At 42.1% G+C, this 26,357-nt stretch overlaps 1 protein-coding gene across 4 annotated transcripts in view; it reads right to left on the reverse strand.

Moving 5' to 3' along the window:
- Nucleotides 1-26,357, reverse strand: part of NRK (Nik related kinase) — a 100,018-nt gene that overhangs the window by 39,231 nt on the left and 34,430 nt on the right. For all 4 annotated transcript variants that reach the window (XR_008451517.1, XM_054075896.1, XM_054075898.1 and 1 more), the window contains 12 exons: nt 19,896-20,021; nt 19,059-19,169; nt 17,443-17,533; nt 15,297-15,427; nt 12,384-12,438; nt 10,104-10,182; nt 9,254-9,429; nt 7,378-7,450; nt 6,793-6,988; nt 5,756-5,920; nt 4,848-5,006; nt 1,189-1,341 (listed from right to left, as the gene is read on the reverse strand). Coding sequence is in view for 3 of the 4 variants with exons in the window: in XM_054075896.1 (XP_053931871.1) it covers nt 1,189-1,341; nt 4,848-5,006; nt 5,756-5,920; nt 6,793-6,988; nt 7,378-7,450; nt 9,254-9,429; nt 10,104-10,182; nt 12,384-12,438; nt 15,297-15,427; nt 17,443-17,533; nt 19,059-19,169; nt 19,896-20,021 (1,515 nt within the window). In the remaining variant the exon portion in view is untranslated. The remainder of the gene's footprint in view (nt 1-1,188; nt 1,342-4,847; nt 5,007-5,755; nt 5,921-6,792; nt 6,989-7,377; nt 7,451-9,253; nt 9,430-10,103; nt 10,183-12,383; nt 12,439-15,296; nt 15,428-17,442; nt 17,534-19,058; nt 19,170-19,895; nt 20,022-26,357) is intronic.

Below are 26,357 nucleotides of genomic sequence, written 5' to 3' on the forward strand. Positions count from 1 at the left end.
TGGGTGACTAACTGGCCCATCACTCATATTGCCTTAACACCTCATACAGTTACTGCAGGCAGCATGTCCAAATATGTGCTGCTATTAGCATCAACAGCTGCAGCCAACCAGCAAAAGGAAACACAACCCTTTAGAGGATTTATAAATTACCCATTAAAGTTCATCTGCTCTCCACGCTAACACAGCAGGTAAGAATATAGATTGGCTTCTCCCTGTCCAGACGGTCTCTATCAGCTGGAGCACTGACTTCCGAGTATGAAACAGGGCAGCTACCAGCAGGGAATAAAATCACATGGTAACAACTGTGTATCACTTGCTGCTATTATCCTTAACTAACACCATCACTTTAAACAGCATAAAATTTTTATAGTGTAGTTTCACTCTTATTTCAAATTGCTATCTTGTTTCATTCTTGCTCACACATGCTTACAGTCCCTTCACAAGAGACTGAAGAAAAAAAGTTACTGCATTTTAAGTCGATCTTTTCCACACACTGAGAAAGAGTAGAACATTGAAAGGAATCTGTGGTTTCAAGCACACCATGAGAACCCTAAATTGCCTCTCCCAGAACTGGCAGAACTTGCAGGAACTGAAATGTTTTGAGAGAAGGATTCCAATGCAGAACTTTATCAGAGTGCTTTCGCTGTATAGGTACTGCTTAGGTACCACTTCTACCTCTAACACTGACATTTTTCAAGTCACAGAACTTATGCGCTCTATCCACAGGAAAAATCTGCATTGATTGTTAATTTTATCTCCATATATTTCTGGAATATTTCAAAAGATCACTAACTTGTGTATATGGTCTCAGAGATAAAAATTCAGGCTCTGTACTTGTTTTGTAAAGTGCTGCATATATTTACGATGCCGTATAAATAATATATCACCCCGGGACTGCAAAAGCACAGTCATTCAGGCTTTCTGTGAAACACCTAAGAGTAATATTATGGAATCAGTAATCAGGCATCAAGTACATAAAAATAACTTATCTAACCCCAATCTGCAGTGCGTAAGTATAATTCCACATAGAACTTTGCAGCACGTGATGGCACTGAAAACCTCTCAGTTGGTTTGCACAGACCTCATTCATTTGTGCCAGAAGCGAAGGAAAAGCAGTTTTTTTATGCACTGTTCTGCTTTGGAACTACCCATGCTTTCTCCTCTTCATCCGTGGCAGCAGTACCGTACCTGTACTAACACGGCTCTCTGCGGTGCAGGGGTGCAAGGGCTGGAACTGCTGCCAGATCCCATCCTGGTGTGTGGTGTGGCTTCGTGCCCCAGCACCGCTGGCCACTGGAGGGAAGGCTGGATGCTGTCACCTTTCTTTTTTCGGTCCTCAGCCTAAGAGGGAGAAAAGCAGCAGCATGTTGAACATCGAGCCTCAGGCTTTGCAGCCTGGATGTTCTCCAACAGCAGCACAGTGTGCATTGACTCTGATGGACCTTCCCACTGGGGAGAGATCATATCTGACACAACACGAACCTTTATTGCCTTTCCATTTGCAATTCTGCCCTTCACATCAAATTTCCAAAATGCAGTGGCATCTGATGCATTCTAGACCATCTCATCAGCTGCAGGCTGGGATTTTAGCTGGGAGAAACAGTCTGTATTTACTTATCTTTGACAACACACAGCCTGTTTTGCTGTTCATTTATTACCCCCTTCTACAACACTGACATTACTGCAAGTTGCTTTCTACTTTAAAATCCTTTTAACACTGTCTTTCAGTGTTACTTGCACTATGGAAAAGACTGAGGAACACGATCGAGAAGGAATAAGGGTTCTTTCATTTCCTGATGGTATTGCTCATTGCAAAAGTCTTTATCCCGTGGTTTTGACAGAACTACTCTTTCTAGTTTCATTTAACATGACTAATTCCCAGTCTTCAGTGTAAATCTTCAGAATATCCTCTGAGTCAGCAGTCTAGAAACAGCTCTACAGAGTAAACTACAGATTAATTCCATAAAAATACCCAGTTAGCTGTGTCTGGGTGGGCATTCTTAATGGTATCTCTTGCTATATCTGGATGTTTGTGCCTATGTCAGGAAAGTAAACATATTGTTAACACAGCTTAGGAAACTGCTGAGGAGATGGAAAATTATTCCACTTAGTCTGACAGATCTTGATTGTGGGGAAAAAAAGAACACTGAAACCCCTCCACAAAAAAAAAACCACCCCATTATTAAAACAAGCAACTACAGCCAAATACCATGACATTCTAGCCCCAGTGAACCTGACTGTTATGCTCCTCTGGAGTCCAGATCTTCATTACCTGCCTGCAACTCCTTACAATGAAAGGCAAATTTTACCATAAGCAAGAAAGAAAATATAAAAATAAGAGTGGTTTCACTAAGCTAGATATGGTAATTCACCTAGAACCTCTGTGCCCAAAGGGTGCGTGCGTTAAACACATTATGAACCAGATGCAAACTCATGTAGCTGACACTTTAGTCTCTTAGAACTGACATCAGCTCTTATCCAGGCACTGAACTAGTGAAGCATCAAGCCCAAGCTAGAAGTCCTTGACTCTCAGCTCATTAGCTCCAGTGGGACCAGACGCAGCACACTGCAAGCTCACATCTGCACACACCAGGGAAAACCCACCCTGAACTGCCTGCAATAGGATGAGTGCAATGGCAAAGGCAAGGAACTCCCAAGAAAGAATTCTGTGGCCCCAGAGATTGAACTTGAGGCTTTGGAGGACTTTCCTGTTTTTGTTTGTTTGTTGTTTCTAACGCCTCAATGCAACGATAATTCTGGAGAGTTTTTGTACCTCAATAATAGATCCTATTGATGCCACTGAGCCCTAAAAAGTATAGAAACAAACTTGTTCTTGAGTAGGTTCTCTCTATCCCCATGGAGAGCTCTCTGAACAGAGGAGACAGTATCTTTCTGACTAACAAACTGGGAAAGAATAACATCAACAAGAACAAATTCACTGAGGTATCACTGTTAAAAACAGTCAAAGCTTTAAAGCATTTTTTTTCAGTTGTTGTGCATGATTATGACTGCTGACATAATTATGAAGTCACAAACTTAAACCAAGAAATGCAACCCTTAACCACTAATTATGATTCTAGTGGAAGGATCTGTGACTTCCAAGAATTTCTCAGATTAAGTAATATTGTACAATAATTTGTCTTTAAAACCAGAGTATATTATGGTAGCCATAACAACAAGAGCCTTGTGCTGTGAACCCAAAAGGCAGGCAGCATTTTATCTGCAACTAGTGATGTTTTCTTTCACCACTAAAAGTTAACAGTAACCGCACATTAAAGTCTAGAATACATTTCATTCTGCTACAAAGGAGTGAAGTACAAAACAGAGGCCAAATCCAGAGATGAGTGTTTAAGCTGACATTTTGCAGTTCTTTTCACTTCTAAACTACAATGAAGTAGAAAAGAAAGTTAAATTAACTCAACTGAGTTGCATTGTCTCCCCACCCACCAAAAACCTAGAAAAGGCAAAAGCATTTCTATTGACTTTGATGCTGTGTATTTAGCAAAAGCAGCTTACTTCTCTGTCCACACCGAATTTACCCCCCAGCAGGAATAAGACCCAACCTCCACTATCAAACAAATAGTGATTTCAAGAAGATTTCATTCAAATTTCAGTAATGATGTATTTAATTAGTCAAGGCAGTAAAGCCTTTGGAGCTAGGGCATTTGGGTTTTTGACTTCAAAAGCTGTACTTCAAACAGAATTATTCTCTTGTTTTCACGAACTGCTACTTTAACAAGGAGCTTAATATCATTTGTTTTCCTGGTTTCATATTGCTACTTAGCTGCTTGCAGACTCTGTTCAGTGATTAAAATTCATCATTTCAACAATCCTAGCAGTTTCATATAACTGCTCGTCAATACAGACATTTTCACCAGAGGGAACCAGTTGCAGCTTGCACGCGCACGTGCACACAAAGAAAGAGGTGACAAGGAGGGCACTTGCTTTAAGACTACAACAAGACGTTAAGAAGCAGTGCTCTGCATTCCTCCTATATACTTGTGCATGAGCTCTCCTCATGCCTTTGGGTATTTTGGAAAGATGCTTCGCCATGAATGTGGAGACCATCACTCCCACTCTTCTACTTAGATATAGTCACCATTGTGAGCTGCTGAGATTTTTGACATTAGCTCAGACTTTGATATAATAAATTGCCCTAGCTGTAGAACTGGGCTTACAAATCGGGATTATATCAAAAAGGAAAATAAGTGTGCTAGAAATGATGAGATAATGTATATTACACGGACCCATAGCTTTTCACAATATGACAACAGTAAGCAGAACAAGTTGGTGGGCAGAAACAGTTTTAGAGTTAGCAAAAGAGTGAAATGGATTACAACTCTTAATCAAGGACTGTATGTGGCTACCCCTGCTCCAATGATCTCATCTGCCTAAAATCCTGGGAGACAAAGACCAAGAAAAGGCATCACAGCCTGACATTGGGCTCAGAGATCTATGCTTGGGAGGCATCCTGCCATCGTGTCTCCGAGTCAATTTTGTGTACCCTAAAATCAAGCAGATGTCTGCTAAACCACATATGATGTTACCTTAATCCATTCCTCTTTCAAAGACAGGGGCATTTCACCTGGTTTGAGCAGAAGGACCTTGTTTCCCCATTCACCAGTCAAACCCTCCTCTGAACTCAAGTACAAGTGACAGAGCAATGTTTCCTCTCCCTTGCGCTCCACATTAATAGAAACCAAAGGCTTTACTCTAGCATAAGTGTGTAGTAAAACACAGATTAAGCTCCAGATTCAGGTTTAAAGATCTGTCTGTTCTCTGCTTCAGCAATACCACGGCATTATAAATCACAGAGAACCAAAACGCTATGTTGGTTGAGACAGTACCTCTTTGCTTGTGCTGCATGATGAAGGATGCACTGCAGAATTTGAACTGTTGGGAGGCTCCTTCTTCTTCTGCTTGTGGTCATGCTGGAGAGACAGCAGCTGTGTCTGATCTTTGGGGAGAGTTCGATGCATCTTCCTGTTGTGCTGCCCATCTTCCACCTTATGAAAGCAAAGAGTGATGAACCTCAGGACAATGCCTTAGAGGACAATCAAGCTGACTGCGGGAAACACTGGGTTTTCAAAGAACAAAGCAAGCACAATTCTAACAGGGCTGATCAAAGAGCCACAATCCCAAGCAATAGGAAGCATAAAGTGAATAAAACCACTCTGTGTTTGGCTTTTGGGACAGCATGCCAAAAAAATGTATTACTTCTTTTTACTTTTTCTAAAACCAGAGGACTGTAATTAAATACTTTTTCCTTCCATATGATTACAAATCAGTTTGCTGCTGAAACAGTAGAAAAACATTGTGGCCAAGGTGCCAGGCTTGACAATGAGACTTCAGCATTAAATTAACTTCTACCCTATTTTCATTTGTGAAAAAGAAATGGTCCTGGTTACAACCTGAACAGAAACTGGAGATTTACTGTTTGAGCTGATGCTGGAAGCTTTCAGGGGAAAGATATTTTAAATCAGACTGAAGTGACTGAAGAACATTTCAGCACAGAAACATCGGGGACAGAAGTGGGAAGGCAATGTCATTGCTGTAGATAAAGAAGATGACTCAGTAATGCCTAAATTAACTCAAAAGAAGACTGAATATAAGAACAAGAGACAGTAAATCCATTTTAAAAGTTCCTTTCTGGTCTGTAACTCAGAGAATGGTAACACCCTCAGCAAACTGAGAAAGACCTCAGCTATGGGAACAGGGAGCTGTAAATTTCTGTTAGTAAACATTCTTTTTATACCTGCTTCTTTTCCAATTTCCTCTGTCCATCTACTATGAACCGTTCATCTTCCACAGCCCTTCTATCTTCTTTACATATCTCCTCTTTCCTCTGAAGGGCCGTTGCATCTGGCCACCTCTGCTCACACTCCTGCAGCCTTCGTAGCTCCAGCTCTCGCCTCTGATGCTGGAAGACAGCCAGGGAATAACACTGCTTATTTTACTTTACTTTCGTACCCACCAATTACTTATGCCAGTGTTCATTAATCACAAGGCCCATTTCCTGCTAAGCGGTCACAAACAGGGGATACCTGATACGCTGTGCAGCAGGGGCGAACAGCCACAAGCTGCCACCACAATGACTGCCAGACTTTAAATGAAACCTTTGCCCTTTTGGCAGCCAAGGGCAGATTTGCCATTCATTTAAGCAAGAATGCGAGATCTCTGATGGCTGACAGCTAATCTAATGACAAATGTCTTCCTGTCATTTTGAGAAGGAAGGGTTTTTCCAGAGTCCCTCCGTTTAGCTGGAGCAGTACTATGCTTCACAAATGCCAGCTCGGGAGTGTTTGCACAATGCTTGAATTTCATCTGATACTCATGAGAAGAGATACATTGGTGATTTAGCAATGCCTGCAACACCATAGCGTGTCAGACAGATGAAAAGGCAGCAGCTATCTTGTAACATCTTAAACAGAAGCAGGGCCAGGACTCTAGATCAGACAGACTCCAAATTGGGCAACACACATGAGAGAGAAATTGGGTTCTCTCTTCTCATCTGCCCCGGCTTCCACTGTCAAACTCGCTCAAGCAAAATGTCCTTCCTCTTCCACTCCCAAAGCTCAAGGCAGATTGTCAGCAGGACATGGACAGGGCCTATTTAAATTAATTTAAACTCATTGTGTTCAAATGCAACACAGTTCTCCCAGAACTACAGACTATGATCCAGGTTTGTGCCGACAATTTAATGCAGCCTTCTTGACTTTCAAACCATACTCTTTACAGGCAGATTTTTTATTTGTGATGAGACATGGAACAATAATACAAGCCAGTCCCTACATCCTCCAGCCTCCTCCTCTGCTCTTTCTGCTGCTCGATCCGTTTCTGCCGCTCCATCAGCAGCTGCTTCTTGTATTTCTCCTGGTCCTTCAGCTGCTGCTGCTGGCGATGAGGGTCAGAACGGTTTTTGTTCTCCTGCTGCAGCCTCAGAAACTCACGTCGGAGAGTTGACTCCCCCGGGAGATTAACTATGGAGCTGAAACAAAGGGGAGGTTTCTACATGATTAAACACAGCATTGAAGAGATAATACAAGGTACATTGGGAATTTCTTGTTGTCCTGTGTTAGCAAATTAAGATGTTCCAATAAATCTCCAGCATGTTGACCATGCAGCCGGACTTAACTGTGCTACAAAACTGCCTGAAGCTGATTATGAGGTCCTTCACATGAAAGTTTTCCTCCCTAATGCAGGGGAACTAAGCAGCAGCTTACTATAGACATCTTACACTCAGCGGTTATATTTCATAGCTACAAAACGGTTAAAGCTACCAGAGAGGATATAGGCGATAAGGGATTCAGGAGGAGGGCTGCCTTCAATAAGAACAGCTTGGGCAGTCAAATCTTCTATTCCAGTAATAAAATGTACCTTGGTTCTCCTTCATCTTCATTCAACTCCTCATCTTCCTCCTCACTTCCACTGTAATCATAGTCTGTTTCTTCTAAAAAAAGAGAAAAATAAACAAACCCCAGTGGAAGATGGTTTTATTTAAGATATGATCTTGAACTTTGTTTCTGAGCATTTGACCTGAACTACATGTAGCTCAGCAGGAATTTAAGAGGCACAGGTTGCACTGGGAGGCTGAGGGGAGATAAGATACCCACATACATAATTCAAAATCTAGTTCAGATAATGTGTCAGGGCAGCCCCTTCACACACTTCCATCTTTTCCCTTGACTGACTCTATTAGTTTCACAAAACTAACCTATTTCCATAACCTGAAATAAATTAGGCTAAACCCACAGAGAAATCCAACCCCTGCAACAAAACCAGCAGCATTCTTCAGAAAGATATGGGGGCTGGAACTAGATGATCTTTAAGGTCCCTTCCAACCCTAACTATTCTATGATTCTACGATTTAGATAGGACATAAAAGACTTGCACTGCCCTTCTCTGCTATTGTTTCCCTGTTGTAAGGCCTTCAGTAAATCCAGGTTTGTTTTTGAATTGAAGCAACTAATTAAAAAAAGAAATAAGGATAATAAATTAATGCTAGTTTTAGCACAGTGGTTCAGAAGAAGCTGACCAACACTTTTAAAGTTGTCTTCAAGAGTGATACGGAAGCAGCTGTTAAGCGGTAATTTCAAACTGGTCCTACTGCATTGCTGGCTGTACAGCATGCTAAAATGGGACTATTTCGAAGTGTGTAGTCCGGCAATTTCACATTGTTCTCCCTTTCAGGGGAGCTTTGGTTAAAAATAGCACTTTTCAGGTCAAAATATAACCATCTATCAAGAAGTGATTGTTATCACTGCATTCCCCACAACCCCCAAGGGCATTTGTGATAAACTCTAACTCACTAACTTTCCATTCGAATGTGCTTTAAGATTCATAACTGAAGGAGGCGGCAGAATTTGTAACTACTATTTGAGTCAGTAAATCTACATTGCATTGGCAATTTCATTTTAGGCACATATATTCCTGTTGTCAAATCAACACTTGGAGTTTATAAGTCACTTTCCAACTGTATCAGTGTTTTCCAAGTTTACTGTCATACTGGCTGATATTCGCAGTGCTCCTGCCAGTATAAAAGATAGAGAAGAGGGAGAGGGAAAGAGGGTGGGGAAAAATCGGTGGTCAACAGCGTATCCAGCCCTTAGTCTGCTGTGCACAGGCATTTACACGAGTGTCATCCCCACTACAGCACCGCTTCTTCCAGGTTTTGCTCTCAAGAGTAAGGCTATCATTTGGAACAAACTCAGATTCTCCGTTTTCCTTCAGCCACTCTGTGAAGCAGATGACTTATCACAACCACTTGTGTTTTGCTGGACCTTGGAGGCCTTCTCGAGGTCTCTTTTGCGCACTCCACTGCAAAACGCTTAAAGAACACTTCTGTCCACAAAGAACTCACAAGGTAAAATTATATGGAGATGCACCAGGTAATTTAAATGGATTGAGGAAAGACAGATAAACTAAAAGACTAGGAAACATTTGTTTAACACTACTTAGATACTCAAAAAAGCAGGGACCTAGACTTTACTTGGACTCCTGATGTTAGCATTAGAGTTTCTTTCAGTGAATCAGGGTCAGTCAGGCTCCAAAGACTTTAGCACTTAAAACACTATTAAGGATCTGGGCTTTAGCAAAGAGATCTTCAGAATTGCCCCACTACTACCAAGGACAACACATTCTCAGAGTTTTCCCCGTTCTAGTATATCAGTTGCATCTGCCTTGTCATATGTTGTCAAAATTGGAAGAGGACCTACTCTGTACAGTGCCTTTTATTTTGGTTTTGCTACATTACCCTTTTCTCCTTTCTTCTTCCTGGTCCTGTCCAGGTGGTCTTTCAGCATGATGCGCACTTGCCGTTCATTCTGCATGTCTCGGATGAAAGAATGCTTAAGCAAGGTTTCAGTTGATGGGCGATGCAAATAATTTTTTACAAGGCAGCTTTCAACAAAGTTTAGGAATTTTTTTGACCTGAAAAAGATAGAAAAGTAGAGGTTAACAATAATCCTTTTCAACTTCCATGCCAAGCACTACCTCTGAGTAATGGAAAGCACTAACTTTCCAAGGTTTCCTTTTGCATTGGAACTGTATGAAACCATTTAAGCAATTGCCACCAGTGCGCCTCCCAAGATCAGCACAGTGCTGAGGGTGCGTGATGGGGAAATCCACCCCTCAGTGGAGTTACCCTGAATTCACATCTGGATCAACAAAACCACAATCTGGTGACGGCAACTCTTTCAAAAATGCTCTTACCCTTTCGGTATGGTGAAGATTTTCTTCATACACATTTAAAAAACTAATTCTCTTCAGGCCACAGTGCCTGCTGTTAGCCCTCCAATGATCATGCAATCTTCTGACAAAGCACTGACTCCAGGCAGCCCATCCAAGCCTTGCCCATGCTGCAGTTTCAGCCACCCATGCCAAACTTTAGCAACTGCAATGACTGCCACAGGTTAGGCAGAGTTCAAAAGAAAGATGTTGCAAACTACATCTGCACCTGTAGCTTAACCCAGCACTAGAAACAGCCTAGGAAAGACCTCGGAGATCATTGTAGGATTTAACAATATTGTTGCCTCCAGACAAGCGAACTCAAAACCTTCCTAAGCCCAATGCAGCAAAAATACTGTTTTTACACATCTCTTTACCATTTTCTGGATTTCAGCTTTGGGGGAGGGTTCCGCGGGATGAGGAAGAGCGCTCTCATGGGGTGCATGTCACACAGGGCTGTAAAGAAAACCACAAGCTATCGAAGGGTGCATGCCCTCTCCCAGTCCCTCCCACAGCCTGACCATGCAGACCCAGGAAGGCCAGGAGCCTGGTTCCCCGGACAGAGAGGAACAGTCCTCCACAAACACTTGTGCTTCCAACAGCAGAGCATCTGCCACAGAACCACAGTATCAGTCAATGAAATTCACACTAGGGCCAAGAAATAAAGTGTCTGAATACACAGAAATGTTTCATGACAATATGCTTTTATCACCAGTTAAAAGAGTTTTGAAATAAAGGCTGCGTGGCAGGAACAAGTACAACTTTCTTCATATTTTTCATATATGAGGCTTCAGAAGGACATAAAAAAAGCTTACCTTCCTAATGCATCAACGGATGTTTTTGCATAAATAGACGTTAAAGTTGGGATCGAAATGCTTATCTAGTTTATTATGTCTGGCTTATGGTTCAGGTAAATGATAAGCTAAATTTTAACTTACAACTAACAACTCTTGACTACATCATTCATGGCCTAAGAGAAAATGCAGGATGAAGAAAACCTGATGTTGAAGCGGAGAGCTCATAAACTGCATCACTGGCACAGAGCATAATGACTAAGCAGACGTTGCATCTATTCTGTGTTTTGGGAGTGTGAGCACCATTATTAGACAATCCACAACAGATTCTACTTATGCATTCAGCCGCTGGTTTCTCTCCAGACCAATATACTTCTCTTTAGTGCTACTGTTGTGGAAAGCTGAAGCCACAAACTGCTCTGTAGAATGTAAATACCGTCACATCTTATCCATCCCCAGCATTCTATGTGGAATTATGAGTGTACTCCATCTGTCACAGAGAGCATCGAGGGTCAGAGGTCTTACTTCACAAAACAGAGCTACTGAATGACAACTGATAGGAACTACGTGGAGTCTGATTTCTTATGATATACAGGTGTTTAACAATTTTTCTTTTAATGGGAATCAATTTACAGCACTACAGAACTGTTAAAAGTGAGAATACTGTGGTCTGGTAAAGCCTTCTATTAATTTCTCTGCCTGCATCCACCCTGCCATCGTTTCTCATATCTGGGTTCTGGTTTTGACTGTTTCCTTTGTATTTTCAATAGCACGTGACTCAGTAGGAATGGATGGCAGAAGAAATCTGGTTTCTAGCTATGGTTCCTAGATACTGTTATACTACAGTAAACAAAACACAATACAACTAAATAAAATCCACAGCATTTCCCTGCCAAAACTAGAGAAAACATCAGGTACAAGTGGCATGAGGAATTAGCATGCAAAGCTACAAAGTCTCTCTTCAAACAAAACACCCTACAGACTCATACCTTGGCACTAAGCTCCAGCTATGCTGAAGTACTGTGTCTGAAAGTGCTCCTGAACTCCAGTTGGCTCCTGAGCACTGCTAAAACCACGTCTGACAGGACAACAGCCAAGTGTGTTTTTCAAAAACACAGCTACATGCTCTCAAGCTCAGGCCAGAGCATAATTTATTTCAATTCCTGCGCTCTGAGCAGCAACCGGATACCCCACCACATCACATCTGCTTCATGGGCACTGGGGCAAAACAACTGGTCCTCTGCAGAAACAAAAATACATGAGGTCTTTCCATCTATGCTACAGCCACTGATCTCTGCCCGACAGCTGCAAGAGGCTAACCAGAGGAGCGAGGGGAACAGCCTCCAGGCAAGGGCAAGCTGTCAAACTGTGGCAATCTGCTGTCAGGTTGAGAGTGTGGTCATGGGCTGAAGGTGTTACGTGAGCAAATATAGTATTCATCCCCAAACCTGTGAGAATCAATTAAGTCACAGAGTGAAAATACCATCGTTAGGCCAAGCTTCTCCCCCTGCCATTTTCTTTCTTTTAGTGATCTAAACCCAAAGCCACCCTTGTGATTTTTTTTTGCTAAAGTGCCAATCACTTCTGCTTAGCTGTGCCCACAAAGTGATGCCAGCAAGAGGTCTAGGAAGAAAATAAAATTGTATCTCTAGGAAATGAAGGCGAGGAATCAAAATATAGACTTGAAGGGTCTAGAAGGAAGAGAAAAGCAAAAGGGCCCAAATAAGAAAGTCACAGATTACTTCTAAAGATACAGTCAGAATCAGATTTCGGTACATTTGTGCATTAGTCACGCATGGGTTCTTTCAAGACAAAACATATTCACAAAGCACAGACACCCCACCTTTATACCAAGTGACTTACGAGGAGCTCCTTCAGCCATTTCAATAGCAGTGATTCCCAGAGACCACAGGTCACTCTGCAAGAAAAGAAACGGGGCACATTGCAACTTGCAGCATTTGAGCTTTTGTTTTATTTTGTTTTGTTTTCTTTGGGGTTTTTGGTGTTTTGGTTTTTACAGTTTCCCTAGACTTCTCCTGGATCGAGTTGTTTTAGTTGGAGTGACACACGTTCTGCTCCCTCCCATTCCCTACTGAGCTTTTCGGAAATGTGCTAATAGCCAGAAGCTTCCCATTTCCCACACAATTCTGAACAGCTGATTCATCATTTAAGCAGCCAGCCTCAAAATTCAGACCTTCTACACTGAAAATACAAAGGCCAGAATACAGCAGGCACCGGTTAAATATATGTCTTAAATCTTGTAAACTGTTTTCTTGAGGCAGTGAGACACAGCAGTGCCTCGCCCCCTCCCTGCTCCTGACCAGAAAAAGTCTTGGTCTTAATGCTTATCTCAGAGCAATTATTGCTGAGTTTCTACATCAATGGAATAGAAATTATAGTCAGGCCTTGGTGTCTGACTTTTTTTTTTTGTCTACAAAGTCTCCAATCACACAGTTTTGGGCACATGAAAGCAGAGCATAATCACACAGTTGGATTTACTCTGCAGTATATGTTCAGCTCCGTTAATATAGAGTGGAGTTTCCTATATCAGTTCATTTGGATGCTAATGGCTGTGTTTTGACCATGGAAGGTAAATCGGAAACATACCAGCAACTTTAAAAACTTCACAGGTTTCCACTTGATCAACCACATGCATTATTTTACGTTTTTTTGTGTCTAAATACAGCCAAATAAGAGGCACATAAACAAACCAACGCGCAGGGCTTTCTCTAAACCTATCTATTTAACAAGGGAACCACAGAAGACAAACCTCCAAGGATTAGAAGCAGTATTCCAGAACAGGAATAGCAGCTTGCACCCAGCTCGGCACTCTAAATTTTACTTTATCCACTGAGCCTTCTCAGTGGATAAATTTTTGCTCTGAATATTTTTTTTTTATGCAAACTGAAAACCAGTTCACATCATTGTTTATAGAGCCATTTGACAACAGAACTGGTGGGATTTAATAGATTCAGACAGCAAAGCCTTTGGAGAGGCAGTATTACAGGTTTGGGGGACAATGGCAGGAACTATCAGGCTACGAAGAATTTTGGTTTGGAGTTTCAAAGCATAAGAGGCAGCCAGGTGAAAGGGAGGACGACAGTAGTGTTCGTAAAGGTCAATGAGTATATATACCTATTTATGTACATATATTTTTACTTATCTGTTACAATTTCTTTTTCAATCAGAGCTGGAACGGCAAGAAGTTACAGAGCAGTTTGTTGCTACTTTTCTCATCACATCAACTATAACTCTCCCTAGGAAAGACAAGCCCCATGCCAGCTTCTGAGTCATAGCACTGCCCGTGTAACTGCTTCCAAAACCCTTCACTCAGGTCAGTTTTGAACTACCATCTGCAGAGTCTATTTGGAAATAGACATAAATGCAAGCAGATGAACTGTAATTACTACTCAAGGCAAAGTAACCTCAAGAATTACAGATGCACAATCCTAACGCTTATATCTTCTGACAAGTATACATTCTGAAAAGGAAATCTACTGAGGAGAGGGAATGAAGACAAGAGATTAATTTATTGAGGTTTCAGGAGAAGATTTATATGGTATGAAAAATGAAATAAAATGCAAGAACATTCTTTGGTCATGACGGACACTCACACAACGTGACCTCACTCTGCCAGAATGACACACAAAGTCTCCACAAGGGAAAATCACAGCCTCTTAATCAGTAGAAAATGGAAGTAATAACAGGTTCTTCTAACAAAGATTTCTGAAGTCACAGCTAGAATGAGAGGTGCAAAATGGCAATCGAGAAAGCACCTGAACCAAGACAGTGACTGGAGGGTCACTCCGAAGATGCGAAGATGGCTTCTCACAAAGCCATCTCTGGAAAACATCCTGCCTGGTAAGTACAAACAGAGGAATGACAACACTGCTGGAAACAGGCCAGAGGACAACAAATAAACTCTGTAAGTCTCTTTGGAACAGCATCAGCATATTATAAGAGTTAGGAGGAGAACAAGAAAAAGTGCTTGATAGCTGGTTTTGGGCTCCCCAGTACAAGGAAGTCATGGAGATAACGGAGTGGGTGCAGCAAAGGGCTACAAAGATGATTAAGTGATTGAAGATGGGAGGTTCTGGGCTGAGAGAGATGGAACTGCTCAGCCTGGAGAAGGAGAGGCTCAGGGGATCTCACAAATGTCTACAAATTCCTGATGGGAGGGGTGTAAAGAAGACCAAGCCAGACTTCTGAGTGGTGCTCAATAACAGAACAAGAGGCAATCGGCACAAATTGAAACAAAAGAAGTTCTGTGCTATCTCACCGCAGCTACCTTGCGAACCAGAAATCATTCTGAGATAGGAAACTTTTTACAGTGACATGTTCATAAATGAGTAAAGTGATACTAATTATACAATTAACTCAGGATTAACAGATGAATACATAGTAAAACAGCTCTACCACAGAGGAGAACAGTAATGTGTCATATTAGTATTATGCTACTTCAAGCATTCCTTCCAAATTTACCTCTTCCTTTTCTCTGACCTGACCTCCAATTGCCACGTATCAATATTTTTTTTCTCAGAAGTTCAAGAAAGTGTATTTCATGTACTAACGACTCACAAAAATAATTACTCATTATGAAACTCTACCCTTTAAAAGAGCCACCACTCGCACATTAGAAATACTTCTATTCCTACAGTTATAATATTATTACAGCTTAAAAGGAGGGCAGTTCAAACTTTTCAAAGATAACATTTGAGCAGGATTTCAGCAATAATCGACACGTTTTGCTGCCTTATACAGAGCCGCAACACTTACTCTGTAATCATACGTAGAGTCTGGGTTCTCCTCACAAGCAATGACCTCTGGTGCCATCCAATACGGTGTGCCAATAAATGTGTTTCTTCTCCCAATAGTCCTGTCCAGTTGAGCGCTTACACCAAAGTCCACTGAAAAGCCAAAAAGAGGTAAAGAAATTTAATAGAGTTGTATTCACATAGCAGAGCATTTGCTTGGTTACTTCCATAACTGTTAGAATACCAAACTTTTAATTGCCCTTTTTTTTCAACTTTTTGACAGGGGGATCAAATGAACAGCATGCTAAATCCGCCAGGTAGGTTACAGCAGACATGAATTGCTCTAGGAAGGCATTACAGAACAATTCATGCTTAATATAAATGCTACATTGAATAGGACTTGAGATTGTTAACCAGCATCTGAAAGGACAAACCGTGTCTACAGAGAAGGTAAATCTGGATGTGTCCAATATGATCATTTGTGAAAGCTGGGAAGAACCCTCATATCACTTAATTTTGAGGTGTTTGGAGTAACTCCTTCCCTACATTCATACACTATCTTAGAACAAGCTGGAGAGTATACTAGTTTATTCTGATCTTGGACTCATTAACATGAGACAATTGAGTGGTGCTCCTTGTGCTGGAAAGGGTGCTACTTTCATCAAGATTGTACAGCGAAACAGCTTTGTTCAGACATGAAGAAGGGCTCAAACAACCAATAATTATGCAATTGTATTTTTCTTTGATCCAACCTCTAAGATACACTAATTGGGTCCACTGGGCAAAGCACTTGAGTGCTATTCACTCAGAAGACAAAATAATGGAATAGAAAGGACTGAAAGCAGACAGCCATATGGTTACCACCAAGAGGCAGGTTTTCTCATTTATGTTACCTCACTGCAGATCATCTGCAAACCACAATCATTTGTACTACTGTAATTTAAGGTGCCCCTTTTGCAAAGCTCCCCCAACAATAAGTTGGACCTGACCTTTGGGATCATCAAGAACTCTCTTCTCCTGATGGGAAGCGTGTACATTTCCACTGAAGTGGAATGAACTGGACTGAGGAACTCTTGGGTCTCTAGGCACACAAGCTAAATCTCTCTGACAACAACTTTTTTTAAAATTATTTTTGTACTTATTAAATCTGTTTCATCTTTACACTGAGTTAGAAAGGTTCAATTGTCTTGTCCACCATGTGAAGAATGGTGGGAGTCATAACTCTACAAGACCATAAATACACACGATCCCCCCATCAACTGAGGGAACAGTTGAAAAATAGTACATATCTTTTAGAGACCACAAGCAAAAATCCTCCCTTCATTCAACACAACAGCAAAACTCCCCTTGTCTTCACTGAAGGCAGGATTTCTCCAGAAGGTTAACCCATAATGACACTTATTTTTATTTGTTCCAGCCAAACATCCTATCCCACATCCGCAGGCCATGCTTATTACTTTTGTTATCCAACTCTAAAGCGAATTCTTTCAAATGAAGAGAAAGGGAACATAAAGATCAACTCAAATAAGAGAATTATTCTCCTGGAGACTGCTCCTTAAAATCATTGCCATGCATTCTCTGTGATGTCTTCCCAAACATGAAAGACATCCCCTCCTCAAGAAAGATAGGTACTTGAGTTTAGTTTTAGGAAGTTAGAAGTTGTCAACACTGACAAGTCACAGTAGAAAAGGACATAAGTAAACTCTCCAAGTTTTTGAGACATGACTATTAGTCAGAGCTACTCTTCAGCAGTAGCCCTTCCACTGGAGTAATTTCACATATATGAAACTTTTTCACTTTTGAAAACCTCTAAGACCGTGTCCCTCAGAGAAATGCATTAACATAATCTATTCCCCTAACTTTTTTATTTTCAAAGTCTTTGCATGCTGGGATCTGCTGTGAAGGCCTGATGGTGCTATGAGTTACTAGACAGGTTCTTTGTTTGACTGCAGAGAAGTAGTTCTATTCCCCACCAGCTGAGAGTGACATCCTTGCAGAACTTCTCACATTTTCAGCTCTTTCTACATGGCCGACACCTTCTAAAACAAAGGTATTAATGCTACTTGACACATTTGTCGCTCTTAGATTACTGAAGTTTCTTTCCAAGACAATGTGGAAATATTAAATTTTTCCCAACAGGCTTCTAGCACACATTGAAGGAAACTTACCCAGTTTTACTTCTGCATTTTCTGTAAGAAGAACATTCTGTCCTTTAATATCTCGATGGATGACATGGTGAGCATGAAGATGTGCCAAGCCCTAAAAGAAAACCAAACTTCCCTTAGTCTTTCTTCCCATCATTATCATGAGCATGGCATCATGGCCTTCTACACTTCTATTCTTCCTCAACTTTATTTACAGGGAAAGTCCTTTAGATGTTACTAGCAACACAAAGACCCCAGTATCACGGAGGAGACAAGACAAGGAACCATAAGTTTGACTGTCTTCTTTACCCACAGGCCTGACACTAGTGAACCATATCTGAAGTAAAGCATGAAGAGAACGAGGCAGAAATATTGTAAACTTCTGTCTCAGAATCAAGGGATGCCTCTTCATACTATGTGTTAAAACCAAACTAAAGAGGGAAAGAGCAATGCAGAGTGCTCTATATGTGAATCAGAGACAGTAGATGGCTGGCCACAGTGGCTTAAATTCTGCATTCAACAAAACTGTGTTCAATGGTAAATGGACCACAGAAAGTTCAAAATACCAAGTCAGACCTGCTTTTGAATGCAGCAAATATTGTTTTAATTCAGCTAATATTTGCAATATTCTGTCTCCTCCTTCATTCTAAAATTATCCATGGTTAAACTAGCATAGATATAAAGGAATACCCTGAAATAATATATTATAGTCAGGCAGGGATGCTTCACTCAAAACGCTTAGCCTCTGTAATATTTATTACTTAAAATAGAGCTTCCACCCAGCTTCTAAATTTTTCTAGAAGGAAATGTTTGCAATCCATGTGCAACTGGCTCATTCTGTTTTGAAACAATCACGATTTATCCCTATTCAAGCATTACGTTGACACGTCCTTTGAACTTCAGCTCCCAGAACACACATTTACCTTACCGCTATTTAGAAAAGAAGTAAAACTCCATTACAAGGAAGATGGATCAGTAACTCTGTGATGGGTTTTGAATTTAGAATGACAGGTTCCACCCTTTTTTTTTTTTCCAGGCTAGGTCACTAGATAACAGCTTAGAATGTTTTAGCCTTCATACTCTCCAAGAACAACAACAAAAAGCCCTAAGCCTGCATAGAATGAAATATAGCTCTAAGAATTGTTTTGGAGAATACTGCCCCAACAGGGCCACCTTTAAGATTCTGGAATGCTGTTTAGTCAACACTGCTTCTAATAGTATGGAAAAGAGGCCCCTGAGAGTATGCAGGTAAAGGAATTGTGAGCACAAAGACCTTACACAGCATGAACAGCTGAAGCAATGAGCAGTAAGATCTCCTGATGTGGATGACAGATTTATTGAAAACACAAAATTTATTTACTTTTCTAGATGCCCAGAATCTGGACTTTAAAATGATAGCTACTTGCCACAGGAAATGGGAATTTTCTGTTCTTCATACAGAAAATGGGATTAACTACAGTAATCTGGGATGTCAAGCAGCTATCGTCCTGGCTCTTTGGGCTCTTCTGAACTCAAGGACCACAACCCATGAGCCCCATGGATCAAAACCTTGAAACAATAATGCTCATTACTGACTTATGCCAGTGACCAAAGGCCTCTTTGTTGCAAATGAGCAACAAAGCTTTGTTGGCACAACTCACCCTAAGAACCTCTCTGCAGATGTATGCAATCCAGTCTTCCTTGAAACAGTTCCCTTTTGTCTTCTTTACCAGGTCAGTGACAGATCCTGCACCGCAGTACTCCATCACCAACTGCAGGAAGACAAACGCAATACACCTTTACCGCAGCACTGACAAAGCACCAGCAGAGATACCATGTGCAAACACCCACTCCACCACAGTCAAGGTGTGGCAAACTACACACGACCTTCCCGGATGCCAAGCAACATAAAATATCATTTCCTGAATCACACGCATTGCTGAATAAATAGAAAATCTCAGTAGTGCTCCTCTCATACTGCAGGTTATGGGTACATTTTTTAGAAACTACTAAATCAGAAAAACAAGAGCTAGCAGAACTGAAAAACATGGGATTTTTTTCCAAATGTGAAATTTTTCATTTTGCTGCAGAGCTGGCAGCCAAAAAAAATCAGAGTATTCATTTTTCTTCTTTTGTTTCTTGCCAATTCCTCTGTTCCTTTTTTTTTTTTCTTATTTTCCAACTCAAAAAAGGAGAGAAAAGCAACAAGAGAAAAGGAGAAGAGGACAAGTTTGCTTTTGCTTTCATTAAAAAAATTATCAAAATGTTTAATTAGAAAAAAAAACCCTAAAACAACAAATCAGAATGACAGCACAAGTCTCCCCATCCTCAAAGGAACTGACAAAGGATGGGAGATGTGTATGGAGGAACAATTTTCTGTTATCCTTTGTAATAATAACTTCACAATTTCACTGAGACAAAGTCCAAAGCCAAGCATACTGGAGCTTTAAAGAAAGGAGTTGTACATCTGCTCAACAGAAATGACACTGAACACTTACCCAGAGCTGATCATCTTGGCCTGCAGGACTTTTCTTTACAAACGCACCATAGTATGTAGCAATATTCCGGTGATGGGAGTACTTTTTTAGCATATTTATCTCCAGCTTGATTTCCTCCTCTTCATTCTGTAGCAAAAGAGAACAGGAGGTTCCTTAGGTGACCAGATAGCACCGAACTCCAGGGCTGCTCAGAGCTGCAGGGCAACCTCTGTCTCTGGAGGCTTTGAACGTCCCAGCTGGAACCAGCCCATGGGTGACCCTGCTTTGAGCAGGAGGTTGGACCAGAGCCCTCCCAAGGGTCCCTCCAACCTGAGTTATCCTGCGATTATGAGACTGCAACTGAAGGACAGACTCCTAAACTGACGATTGACTCACTCTGATCCATCAGCCTAAAATAATGAATTGCTAGGATTTGACCTAAAGAATAAAGTGTTGTGATCTGGGTACAACAACCTCATACTGTCTCCTCAGGGGGCTGAGGCAGGACCTATCGCTCCCTCATTTGCTGTTTCTGTATGCAGTGATTTAGACACTGAGAAATTAACCAGATCCAAATAAAAATAAAAATATTCCTGACATTTCACTACATAAATTCTTAGAAAAGCACTTAATGCACACACGAGACAATTTGCCTTCCCAGCACCATGGAGGGTCTTGCTGTAAGGAAATCAAAACCAAGAAGGAGGCAAGTCATCACAAATCAAACTCTAGAGTCAGTGCAGGGGTAGGATCTGCTCCTTCCTACCAGTGGGACTCCCCCACCTGGAGTCTCCCCACATGGTGGTTTTCCATGGTCCCATGGAGTTTTCCCTTCCTGCTAACATTACGCCATCAGTTGAGTCTCCAGTGTGCTGGGGGTGAGCACTCCCCTAAACATCTCTTCCCAGGAACTACCCAGCTCTGTTTTCCCACTGCCTTTGTTTCAGTCTCTTCAGGGCAGACATTCTCTTCTGCCCAGTACAGCACTGTGCACAATAAGAAAACTAATGAAAACACATGTTTTAATAATTACATCAGAAGGAAACATCCTTTTTCAGAGACAACTGCCTGCTCTGAAGAGGTCCCCTCAGAGCTAGTCCGTTTGCTGTGTTGCCACCAAGACAAAGAGTGCACAAGACCCAGTGAAATGCCTGCAGATTTCGCTGCCTCGTGTGCTTTAATAGGAAATATGAGTGGTGCTGCAAGGTATCCCTGTATCGGTTAAAAGGAATACGATGAAGCTGAAAATTAATTTACCTTGCTGCAAAACATTCCAGTCAGCACTTACAAGCTGAAGGGGAAAAAAAGATGCAGCAAGAACAGCTCAGGCCCACAGAACATTTTTCTGCACTTTTCCGCTATTTTCCAGTAGCTTTGCCATCAAAGCATTCCTTTAACCATCACAACAGACTGCGTACAAAACCAGCTGCATTGTCCTTTTTACCTGTAGCAAAACATGAAAGCCTGACAGGCTGAAGCCAAATTCTCTCAAGCATATGCATATGATGCGTCTTATTAAACCCGACCACACAAAAATAATTCCCAACAGAACAGAAGGGACTAATAAGTTTTCCCCAGTAACACCAATCCACAGGAGACACATTACCAGACCAAAGCCTAATTGTCTTAAGCTTTAGGAAATGGGAAATGAAAAATAACTCTACTTGAAGCAAAATGAGCTATTTCAGGTTTCAGAACAGACCCATTGTTGAAGACAGGCTCTTGAGCTGAATTAGATATTTCATTTATCTTTTGTTTGCAATTAAGAAGAAAGAACATTTAATCCTCAGATTGATACAGCCCTGGATGTTGCATGCCTTAATTAGCAAGGGGAAGGAAGAAGCCCGGTGCAGCATCTAGTGTCTCCAAGAGAAATCAGAGCTGATAGACAGCATGCAGGAAATCCTCCATGAACAAGGTCCTATTTCTCTCTACACACAGCCAGGGCACAATCAAAGGCAGCTGAGATCTTCTGCTAACGCTTTCTAAGAGGGGAGACGGCTTTAATCCCTCTGGGACTCCAAAGAGTGCACGTGAAAGGGTGGAAAAAGTCAGGTGAGGAGGAGGCAGGAACCACCATCCTGGACCTGGCCACAAGGGCCCTGTCACTGATATAAATTTCTGGTAATGGAACTTCAGAGAAGAAGGGAAGAAAGTAGGACAAACAGGGAAGACTCTTTCCCTGACCCTGCCGGCCCTCTTGCATCCTGCCCACTTCCTTCTGCTGGGGCAACCAAATGTGGAAGGGAAACATTAGTCTTTGGTAAACGCCCTCCCCAAATTACTTAAGATCTCTTCAGATCATAAGGTTTTAGGTTTTTTTTTAACTCTGCCCATCTGCATGAACTTTGCACTGGTGGAGCCCGACTGAAAGCTCCCCTGCTCTGCCTTCAGCACCCGCCTGCAGCTTTCACAAAGTTCCCCTCAGGGAACCAGCAGCTCTCAACCACTTCCTCAGAGCTGTTGCCTCTTTCTCAGCTTTTCTTCCTCTGCCTAATTGATTTACTGGGTGCTGGAACCGTGTTGGCACAGCTCTTATCCAAGTATTTTCTATTCCTCTGCAATCTTGCCTCCATATTTTTAAAACAAAGATAAGCATGTGCTTGTGCGTGAACTCAGCTGGAATACCAGATAGGCTCTTCCACACCCATTGGCAAGAGCTAAGAGTAGCTGCACACGTATAATGCTTCTTTCCCATTAACCAGCAAGATGATCCAATCCCTGCTCTGTCTCCTGTCCTTATCTATTTACCCAGAAGGCTGGAAACTGCTCCCTTCCTGCACCTGTCTCTTCTTCCCTTGCCCATCCTTGCCCAGAGAGGCAGTTACCTGTGCATGCACACTGCTGTACCCCGCTCAGGTTCAGGATGAGTGCCTTGGGAAGACACTGCATAGATTGGACAGTGGGATTTCTTGCTGAGCCCCACTACTGCTGAGTAGAAACAATTTGAGCCAAACCCTTGCAGCCTCCAAAGACAGCAATGTGAACTTCAAACATAAGACGGTAAAAGGCAATACAGGACAGAACGTAGGCATTTGACAGAGAGAGAAAGTACTCTGTCTTCCCAGTGCTTGAGTGGGTTTTGGAAAAATTATTCCAGATCGAGAAACCAAGGCAGAAGAGTAAATGTGAGCAACTCTATCATGGCCCACTTCTCCCAGGGGTCTAGAAACCTGCTCATAAATCATGCTGCTTAAGAAAAGGGAACAAACTCACAGATGTGCAGGTGCAAAAAGCTGTTTGCTTTCACAAACCAATGCGTTTCTGGGCACAGATGGCTACATGCACAACGATGACAGATTCATGATCAAAGGCTATTTTTGGAGATGTGGGCCTATCTGCAATGACATTAGCAAGCAAAGAACTAGAAAGCACACGCCTCTGACCTCAAATGGAAACAAGATCATCAGCTGATAAATACTCCACCAAGAGACTCCTTAGTGCTGGAACAGTTCTAATGACTTTTCTCATTTAAATGTTATTTTGCTATCCAGAAAGACTGAAAGCAAGGAGAGACAGAGAATGACCTGCTGCAGAAAAACCTGCACAGATCACTTGCACAGATGGCTGAAGAGAAAAGCAGCAAGAATCCAACCTCTTTACAAGCACCCTGCTTGCCTGACACTGCCAGATAACAGGAAGCGGAGCCTACGTGGAGAGGCACATAAGCACATGTTGCTATCAGCCCCCCTTCAACCATTTCAAAGGGCTCCCTCCGCTCCCCCCGTTAACATGACATGCCAGCGCTTCCTGACAGATGTTCACAGGATCCCACAATGACCACAGCATCCTGCTGCTGCTCCTAAGAAACCACCACCGGGCTGCAGCTCATGACAGCAAAGGGCAGATTTGCTCAGGTCTTGGCATGCCCCGTGTCTTAGAGCTGAAGAGTTACAGCTGGAGCCAGACAGGGAACTTCTGATGAAATGATTTCTCACCAGAAAAAAAAAAAAAAAGAAGGCAACAAAAAAATTAAAAAAAAAGCTCCATGGATTTAGTGAAACAGAATCCTTTGGCATAAATTTACTGGTTATGACAAAACTTTAACTTAAAGGCTTCTTGAGTTATCTAATTATCTAATAATGAAAACATGATGATGGGGAAGAGAAAGCCAGTGCAGAATATTCAAGTAGCAAGGAAGTAGCCGACCCCTAGAACATGAGATGTCCTTGTTCAACCCTGTCTTCTCCCAAGTCAAACACCACCAACCTGTTCCTGAATAGGCTAGTGACCAAACCAGCACCAACCTTCGCTGGCACAGGGATCTGTCAAACTCAGCCACTGGGACTGCCCTACTTTGTGCGGGAGAGATCTAGTAGAAGCTTGATCTGGAAAGTCCTCTAAGCAGGTACCCAATTCACAGGCATTCAGCTGTTCTTTACTTTTTTTTTGGAGATGGGCAAAGGGAGAAAGACTGCACTTACCCTGATCTTATTTTTTTTTAACGTTGTTTTCTATCAGATGAAATTTTCACTCTGTAAGCTGACTGTTCCTTGTGTAGCACTAATCAGATCATATAAACACTTGAAGAAGAAAATGGCCACGTGGCCTCAGAGCCTCCTGCCTTACTCAACCAGGTTTACTATGACAGCTTCCATTTCTCACAAGCCAAATCCCATGTGAGATGTTGCTCTCAGGTGCGATTCATAGGGAGGACATTGGAAATGAGAATTTCAATATATTAAAGATTTTTCTTAATGTCTCCAGCTAGCTTTTCAAGATCAGATGATCAGAAAATAAATTTACACCTTAGCAGACTAACAATGCAAGAGAAGTAGTGAATCCTTGATAGACTCCTAATTTATGACACCAAAATTCTGGAGATTGAAAGGATTTCTGCATTACAGTTAGGACCCACTGCTGTGAGATTTTTCAGTAACCAAATGCTACGAAGCAGAGAAAAGCTATTGCTATTTTACAGGAGAACTGAGCTTCTGAGTTGCTCTGGACACATACAGCATCAGCCTCATCCATATCCACATGCCCATATACTGCAACTGCAGAGAAAGAATGCATTGGTTTCAACCACTCCATTTACTCTGCACTACAAGAGATCAGCAGCACCATCCCTGGCCAGACCCATCAGCTCAGTAGGCCATTGGTAACCCCATTTCTTGCAGCCATGTGGCTTACTCGAGCGCTTTGGGAATTTGCACCGAGGCATCTGAAGGGCTTGGGACCACAACGGTCAACCCCACTCTGCCACTGCACACAGCCATCCACAGCCCACTGCACTGAAAGCAACCGGGTCTACCATAACACGCCGAGCTGTGAAATGTGGTGGCTGAGGAGAGGACAACCCCATGGCAGTGCAGATGGCTACACGAGGAACTGGCAGCAGATGCACTGCTGAGAGCCTGGAGGAAACCAGTGATAAAGCAGAGGACTGCATCCAGGTCTGCCAGCCTGTGCCCAGCAGCCAACTCTGCATTAAGAAAGTGAAAAAACCCAGCAGAAAGTCTTGCACTCACCCTGCAGCAAGGTCAGAAAGCAGAAACACTCAAGTACATCTGAACTGGATTTGTTCAGGGTTTAGTGGGGAAGAGCATGGGGAAACCCCTCAAGGTGGCTGCACCAACATGCTCACCGCTCAACTCTTAAACTGTCAAAACTGCTTTTGCATTAAATGACTCAACAAGAAAACAGCATGATCTGTCATCATTGCCCCTCAAGCAATAGGACGGATTTCCCAATATGATGCTAACTCTCTAGCCTGCCAGAAAGCAGCAAATCAGACCTAAACAGCTGGGGTTTGTTCCCAAAATAATCCAAGTCTATAAACATGAAATCCTGAAGCTGGACCACAAGGTTGTCCTCCATTTAAATTTTGCTTCCATGCAAGCAGGCATTAATGCACGCTACAGTGTTTTGCTTACATACAAAGCAGTGTTATGTATAGAAAAGGGAAGGAAATCTTTCCAAGGTTCCCTTCCTGCAGTTTTTGCTTCAATTGTTCCATAAAGGAAGGGACTGTCACTGGTGTTAACATGACTGCCCACAAGTGATATCTTTGACCAGCCCTCATGCATTGTTGACTGACCCAGCAAAGCATGAAAGTAGTCCATACAGGTGCTCTGGATCACGTCTGAGTCCCTGCCAGGATCTATCCTGTCAGGTCCTCTGTCAAAGCATGGAGTCTGTCTGCAACCCAAACCTTCCCTTCTCCCTTCCAAAATCCAGCAGCCTCATGTTTGGTGACTGCCGTTTTTTAAAGCCAAAGCACCTGGTGATATATGCACCTACAGAACTAAAAGCAAAAAAGTCATCAATCAAATTGTGGCACGTATTTAAAAAATACACTCTCCTGTGTGCACAGGGAAGAGTAAAACTGGCGATACAACTGCGTGTGCATGTTTTACAAGCTGGCAGTCATAGCCAAGCCAGCCTTTACATATACTTTGCAAAAGCATTACAGTAGTGAGTAAGTTTGAAAACCCAAAGTGCAATTTGGACCACTTGCTGCTGGATTCCTACAGCATCAGC

This window comes from Cuculus canorus, chromosome 10, assembly GCF_017976375.1.
Source record: "Cuculus canorus isolate bCucCan1 chromosome 10, bCucCan1.pri, whole genome shotgun sequence".
In the NCBI taxonomy this organism is placed as follows: Eukaryota; Metazoa; Chordata; class Aves; order Cuculiformes; family Cuculidae; genus Cuculus; species Cuculus canorus.